The sequence below is a fragment of the Papaver somniferum genome, chromosome 6 (genome assembly GCF_003573695.1).
Source record: "Papaver somniferum cultivar HN1 chromosome 6, ASM357369v1, whole genome shotgun sequence".
Taxonomy (NCBI): domain Eukaryota; kingdom Viridiplantae; phylum Streptophyta; class Magnoliopsida; order Ranunculales; family Papaveraceae; genus Papaver; species Papaver somniferum.
This window is the reverse complement of record NC_039363.1, coordinates 155,239,627-155,247,025: the sequence shown is the minus strand read 5'-3', so window position 1 is coordinate 155,247,025 and position 7,399 is coordinate 155,239,627. Positions and strand designations below refer to the sequence as shown.

At 38.4% G+C, this 7,399-nt stretch overlaps 1 protein-coding gene across 3 annotated transcripts; it reads left to right on the top strand.

Moving 5' to 3' along the window:
• Window positions 1-967: 967 nt before the first annotated feature.
• LOC113289859 (stress response protein nst1-like) lies at window positions 968-6,245 on the top strand. 3 transcript variants are annotated; one of them, XR_003331163.1, is made up of 5 exons: window positions 969-1,192; window positions 1,370-2,975; window positions 3,333-4,327; window positions 4,875-5,021; window positions 5,740-6,245. XR_003331163.1 is itself a non-coding variant. In XM_026539285.1 (4 exons), the coding sequence occupies exons 1-4, from the start codon at window positions 1,125-1,127 to the stop codon at window positions 5,855-5,857; spliced, it is 2,463 nt and encodes an 820-aa protein (XP_026395070.1). In that variant the 5' UTR covers window positions 968-1,124; the 3' UTR covers window positions 5,858-6,245. The 3 variants fall into 3 exon arrangements, 2 of the variants coding, with proteins under 2 accessions (XP_026395070.1, XP_026395069.1); XM_026539285.1 differs by lacking the exon at window positions 4,875-5,021 and having other exon boundaries at window positions 968-1,192; window positions 1,694-2,975; XM_026539284.1 differs by lacking the exon at window positions 4,875-5,021 and having other exon boundaries at window positions 971-1,192.
• Window positions 6,246-7,399: the final 1,154 nt, after the last annotated feature.

Sequence of the window (7,399 nt, the reverse complement as noted above, 5' to 3'; positions counted from 1 at the left end):
AGGAAAACGAGCCCATAACACAGCATGACTAATACGAGCAGAAGAAGGTTTAATGTCCGGCTTCCAACGTAGAAGAGATAAAAAGTGACCTAAAATAAGCAAGGACCATAAAAAGAACTTTTTTGAAATCCAGAATATCAGTGAAACGAAAGAGATAATAATCAAAACCCAAATCCAGGATTTGGAAATGACCAGTTAAACACCAAAGCTGAGAAACCTTTTCCTTAAGAAAAGAGAACCCCACTCGCTTTTCAAAAAGTTTTCCAATCAACGATCGCTTGTACGGCTCACGGACTCTGCGACGAAAAGCAGAGGAAATGGAAAGAGAAGGAATAGAGGTCAGAGAAGCAATAGAAGAAACATAAGAAAATGGAGAATCAGAAACGGCTAAGGAGGAAAAATGATCATCCAAGTGATCAAGGAAACCATCATCATCAAGTAAAGACCAATCATGGGTACCCCATAAGAGAATCTTTAAAAGATAGAGGGGTGGAAGAATTATCTTCCATCAGAGAATCAGAACCAAGAGGAGGAGGCCGATTGATAATAAGACGAGAATCAGAAGGTTGCAAAACAGAAGGACCAGGATTTCCTAAATCGCCAGACAAAGGCATGAGAGAGTGTAGCGTTAAATTGATTACCTTTAAAATGCACCTTTAAACACCTTTAAGCTGAGATGAAAAATGTTTTAACAAGGATAAATACATCTGACCGCTTGTTATAAGTTGAGCTCATATTTCTGTTATGACTGCTTGCTGTGAGAACCAACACTCACTAGACTAGACCACGACTTTGACAAACCATTTGAAGCCAAGCAACCTCTTCACACGAAAAAAAAAGAGATTAAAATCTAAAAGTAATTGATATATTAAATAGGAAAAAAAAAAAAGAGACTCGTGGCATCCCTAAGGTGGGTCAATGAGTTTGGTGAGTCATAAATCGTTGAGAGTCTCATTTAGGTTAGGACTGATAAAATGAATCCAAACAGTTCCCAATCAATTCCCCTTTCTCTCTTTCTTATCATCTTCTCCTCTTGTTTATTTATCGTTGCATATGGAAATTTAACGAACTAATAATAAAAAGAGAAACAATTTTGTAATAAAAAGAAAGAATAATTTGTTGGAATGAAAACCTTGGAAAGACTTCCATTAGGGTTTTTATCGTCTCTACAATCCTCTTGGACGGCAATTTGGTAAGTACCCATTAATTTATTTATAATCTCTCTCTCTCTATTTATTAGTATTCATTGAATTTGTTTATTGATTTGGAAAATCCCAGTACTCTTAGATTTAGGTTTTTTTTGGAATTATCTCTTCCATAATCTCTTGAATTTAGGGGTTTGATGAAACTTGTTATTTGGATAAAACAGGTAGAAAGGAAAAAAACAAGGTTGAGGTTTGAGGTTCTTGGAATTTGGGGCTTTCTGTTGAGTTGCATATATATTGTTTTAGGGTAAAAAGTGAGGGATAATGTGCATCCTTTGTGTCATTCAGAAATGTTCTAGGAGGGTTGCTATAATGCTTCCATGGTTAATAATTCCCCTCGTTGGTCTTTGGGCACTTTCTCAGTTGTTGCCACCTGGTTTTAGGTTTGAGATTACGTCTCCTAGACTAGCTTGTCTAATGGTATTATTAGTTACTCTTTTCTGGTATGAGGTTTTAATGCCAAAGCTATCATCCTGGAGGATACGCAGGAGTGCTTGGCTCAGAGAGAGAAAGAGGGTTCAAGCTATAGAGTTACAGAAGCTAAGGAAGATGGCAGTGAGACGATGCAGGAATTGTTTGACTGCATATCGTGATCAGAACCCAGGTGGAGGGGGAAAGTTTATGTGTTCATACTGTGGTCATATATCCAAAAGACCAGTTCTTGATATTCCTGGCTCTGCTGACTTGGATGCTAAGAAGTCTGGGTTTGTGGGGGATTTGGTGGGTAAGAGTGGCAAAATATGGAATGAAAAGGTTTGGTCAGAGCATGGTTGGATTTGTAGTAATGATTGGTTAGACAATGGGAACTGGGTTCCTGGGTCTTTCACCGAGAATAGTATCTGGGTAAAGAATGGTGGTAAGCTATACAGTGGTAAAGATCTTTGTTTTGCAGACAAATCATACTCGGTCGTTGTTGTTTTTTTCGTCAAGGTTTTGTTCTCTTTCTTTTTTAGTGTAAGGTGGTTGTGGAGGAAATTTTTTAAAGTATCCTCAAGTGAAGATGGTTCATCAGATGCAGAGCATATGGGGATGTCTAAAAAGGGGGGAAATGGAGTTAATATGTATGAGAGTAAAGTTGAGAAAGCTCGTAGGAAAGCTGAAGAAAAGAGACATGCTAGGTTAGAGAGGGAGCTTTTAGAGGAGGAAGAACGGAAGCAACGAGAGGATGTTGCAAAATTAGTGGAAGAAAGGAGGAGACTGAGGGATGAAGAAATGGAGGCAGAAAAACTGCAGGTTAGAGGCTCAGCTAATGGCAAGGAAAAAGATAGTAAGAGAGAAGCAGAAAAGAAGCGTCAAGAAAGAAGGAAGGATAAAGATAAAGGGTCTAGTAAGAGTAGCTCTGACTGCGAGGAGATTGACCGCAGAGCTGGCAAGGAAATGGATAGGAAACGTGAGCTTGACAAGAGGAGTGAAATTGAGAGGCGGGATCAGCAGAAAGCCGCCACCACTCAGATCTCCGAATCGAGGCATGGTATAAAAGTATCAACTGCAAACGTCACCAAGGGAACTGGTACTAGATACCTGGAGCGTGTAAGGGGATCCCTAATTTCTTCTTCTAAAGCTTTAAATGGCACTAGTTTTTTTGGAAAGGGCACTCGTATGAACCAAACTTCTGCAACAAATATTTCAAAAGCAAACAAGCTTAATGGTTTTGTGGATCATGCCCAAGGCTCTGCGAACCAGAGAGATATGAGCAGCAGTACACATGCACCTGTAATAGTCAACTCAAATGGAGATAATAATGCCATTGGAGCCAGTTCTCATCGACCTGTAAGTCGTTATTACTTTATTAAAATTTTATTTGTTTTCGTTGTTGTAGGCTGAAAACATCTCCGCATCTAGTCACCGCTAGACCTTTTTCCTTCCAATTGTTGACAAGAAATTCTGAGCTGCTATATTCTCCAAATCTCTGGTCTGGAAGGTTGAGATTATTCCCCCCAGTATCAGGTTGTTCCTTAATTTAATAGTTCACTCGTTGACCAGCGAATTTGGCGCATAGATGGTTGTGGGTACGCATTGTGAGGGATAATGAGCTTTATCAAATAGTTGTTGTATTCCTCAAAAAATAAATTTTCTGAAAATATTTCTCATCTCTCTTCTGTATATTTTTGACTGTTACTTTTTCAGGGTGGTTCAGAGATGCAGTCACAAACCGTGAAAAAGTCATGGCAACAGTTATTCACTCGTTCTCCAGGCATGCCTAATATGAGCCCCCAAATAGAAGGTCAAAGGCCGAACTTTCATCGTCAGTCGCTGCAAATGCATTCTTTCGAGAATCAGCTTGGTTCAAACCTAGCATTGCCTTCACACGTGTCTTTATCCCCAAATGGTTCTAAAAGTAGCAATTCTTATTCTTCTTTAGCAGCTAAACCAATTTTTCCTGTTGCTGGAGAACCACCTTACAGTTTGGCTCAAGAGGAGAGCGAAATTTTCGAAGACCCTTGTTATGTTCCTGATCCAGCAGCTTTACTTGGTCCAGTCTCAGAATCGCTTGATCATTTTTCATATGACCTTGGCACAGGGTTCATGAGAAACAGTCTGCCCCAAAATTCCATGCCTTTAAAGCATGTAATTACATCCATGGAAGTTAGTAAGCCCTCTCCAATAGAGCCTCCTATGTCGCGGTTACACGGCATAGAAGTGAGGCTTACAAACTCATTCCCCTGCAGCCCGAAGACCCCGGAACGGAACTCCTCGCCTCTGAATGAATCGAACAGTGGAACATGGCAGATGTGGGGCACCTCACCACTTGTTCAGGATGGCCTTGGTTTTGTAGGGGGTTCGTCGAGCTGGCTTTCACCAATAGGGCAAAATTCCAAGAATATGACATCAAAGTTTGTAGTGGACAACCAAGTCCCTCCTGGGAACCATTTTCAGCGAGGTGTTCAACCTGGTAGTTGCTTAACTGGTTGGACATTTAGTCCTATCTGTGCTGGTTTGTATGAGAACGATCCGTGGCTACCAAATCCGATCTCCCCACCACTGTCGGGCGTTAGAGAATGCTATTCCGTACCAGTTTCTCCTCCACCCGATATATCCCAGAGTGAGTTGATTTATGGCAGTTCAAGCAGATCAGCCACCAGACAACCATTCGAACCATCCCCTGTCATTCGCTGGCCCAAGTGAGTACTAATTATTTAAATCCAAACATTTCTAGTAGTATCCGTCAGTCGATGAACCTTTTGTTGGCAGCATATGCTGTAACTGTATCTTGTTTTATGTGGGAATAAATGAAGATTCTTGTGTTCAGCATATATATCTAAATCAAAATTATGATTGACGTCAAGATTCTATTGTCTGATTTTTGTGCACATCAACTTAAGCGCATACATGATAGCGAAAGATACCAAATCCTTATTGTCATCTAAGGTAACCGACGAGTAGTTTTCAGAGAAAATAGAAAGAAAATAAGTGAAGAGTAAATCATAAGTCTACGCAGCTTTTAGCCACCCATAATTCTAAGAATAGAATAAAATCTCATTATCTCCTGTAAACAGAATAGTAAAGCAGGAATTGCAGTTCTTGAACCTTGGAGCCTGAATTTGGACTGATCATTTTTGTTCTTTTTGACTTCCTCTGTTGCCGCATTTAGCACCGCTTATAAATGTCTATACCAGAATACTTGGTTCTTATAGTGTATGAATCTCTGATCATCTCAAACCTTTCCAGAAATGGATAGGCAAGAAAGCAATTTGGCTAGGGAATGCCACGTTATGGATTATAAAGATGATAACAATTACTAGGAAGATCCTTCATAGATTTGGTTAACTCATCGACATTAAGGATACTGTGCCAAAGTCACTCTGAGAAGAGAAGGTAATTTGATTCAATGTTTGCGTTGAATCTTGTATTTAGTACTATGTTCCTTTCTTGGCTTTAACTGTGTATATTAATGTCTGCGCTGGCATTTATTTTATTTTAAAATGATTGAACTTGAGGACGGCAAGCCTTATGATTATTTACCCATCTATGTTTTGCGGGTGTGGGAGGCATTAGGAACTAAACTTATCTGGTTCTGGTATAATATGTTTTGTTCTAGGGTTCACTTCCCCAGAAGTGTCGTCAATTCATTTCTTACTTGTGTGTATCGATATTTTTATTCTGGTAAGGACTGCATAGGTGGAGTGGTATATGGTAGGATAACAGCATTTCTTGTCTGACACATGATAATGGTATGGTGTGAATAAATATTAAAGTGCCTAAATGAGTATGAACTTTTAAATAAATTTCCAGTTGCTGTTTGCTCTTCATGCTTTCATACTCGATATGCGGATACCAAATTTTGGCTTTTCCCAAACCCTTGTTGTGGATAAGGGAACTGCTAATTCAGATATAGTAAATGAAATTAATAACCGAAAGCGGTTCTTCTTGCAGGGAAAAAAGCCAATCAAATTAGCTGTAGTCATAATTTATTCTACTCTTGTTTCTTATTTGTGGCTTAATTAAGTGTTCCTCTGGAAGAGTGTTTTACTTCAACGATTTTTCTTCAGAGATCGTTTTACTTACGCATTTTTTCTTCCGAGTGTTTTTGTAGGAAGGACTCCTCTGTGCATGGGTTAGAAGATGGCATCACAGACCCAACCATGGGAAGGCCTCATATTGGGGGCCTATTTTCTACACCAGATGTACAGTCAGTTTGGTCATATAACTGAATAAAGTACAAAATTAAAAACAAAAGAAAAGCAGTGGACGTTTTTAAACCCCGATTACTCTCCATCAATTTGAGCAATCCAAGTCGGAGATTATTTGAAAAATTTAATCAAACAGTATTCACTTTAGCATAGATAAATAGGTCAACGGATATGGATAGAGAGATGGCTTTTGAGAGCTTGTGCATCCTTTACAGGTAAGTAACTCATTCTTGGGTCTATTTCCCTGATAAATTGTACTTTCTTGAGGCAGTTCATCAAGATACAGTATTACCATCTTTCAATTTCGAAACCTCGTTTCTTTCGTTGATGTTGTTCAGAATATAAACACATGACTTATCACAGGAACCTAAAAGAAATAAACTCATCACATGACCTTTTCTTTGTGTCTTTTATATTTGTCACATTTTACCTTCAGTTTACTTGTTCATATCCGCTGCTAGGATTGCCTTCCTGGTTACCGTAGTTCTTCCTAGAAATAGGTGGAGCAACTCCATTTCTTGGGAGGGAGTTATCCACAAGTTTTGGAATAACCTTAACTTAGTGTAGGACATCTAGTTCATTTAGCTACTTGAGTTTGCCTTGTGAAGACGACATTTTGTGTCTGAAAAGCATTTTTCTTTCAACCTTATAATGTTTCCTGCAGTTGTGTGTCCATGTTACTTAGCAGTCATATATACTGTTGTATACTTTGTACTTCAACGTGCAATGTTTTTTCCTCTTTGAGATTACAGTCAAACTTCAGGAATTTATTCTTAGTATCATCAAATAAATCCTTGCATTTAGTCACCCAGTCACCAAGGTAAATATCACGGTGTATACCGACTTGAGGAATGGATAGTTTAGGTGTTTGCAAGCGAATATTTTGAAGGTTACAGATGCAAGGATTACATATCTTGGTAATTTTGCATGCAGGAGTGAAGGTCTTAAGAGGTATTGGAGTAGTTGAATATATAACCTCTTAGATCATGGTTGCTTAATGTCCTGACCTACAATCGTTCAAGTTCTTGTGTTTGATTACTACCTGCCATGAAATGATGATAATAATTAATTAAGTAAAGCAGAACACACCCAAGAAAATCCGCATTTACTTTTCTTTGATCCATGGAAATGTATTTGCATGTTGTATTTTTGAAAATATTTGTCAAACTGTACCAACCAGACAATCAAAACCAATGACGGGTCCCTAAACATCGCCTTAGTCGTGCAGTACATGATACCGGAAAAAGAAAAAGAAGAAAACCTAATATAGGTGCTTCATATTCCAATAGGGCTTCACATGGATTTTTAGTGGTTAAAAAATTGGGCTTCACATGGATTCTTAGTGACTAAAAAGTTGGTTATGAGATGTATTGATGCAATAACAAATGTTTAAGTTACCCGCCATCTAAAATAAAAATCTAAAAGCTAAAATCAAAACCTAATTTTAATTCAAAAATCTGCTCATCTTCTAAATTTCTTCTCCTTCATCAATCGTAAGTCCTTCCTCTTTTTTTTTTTCAATTGAAATCATTTTATCATCTTCGACTAATCGGCAATTCGAAA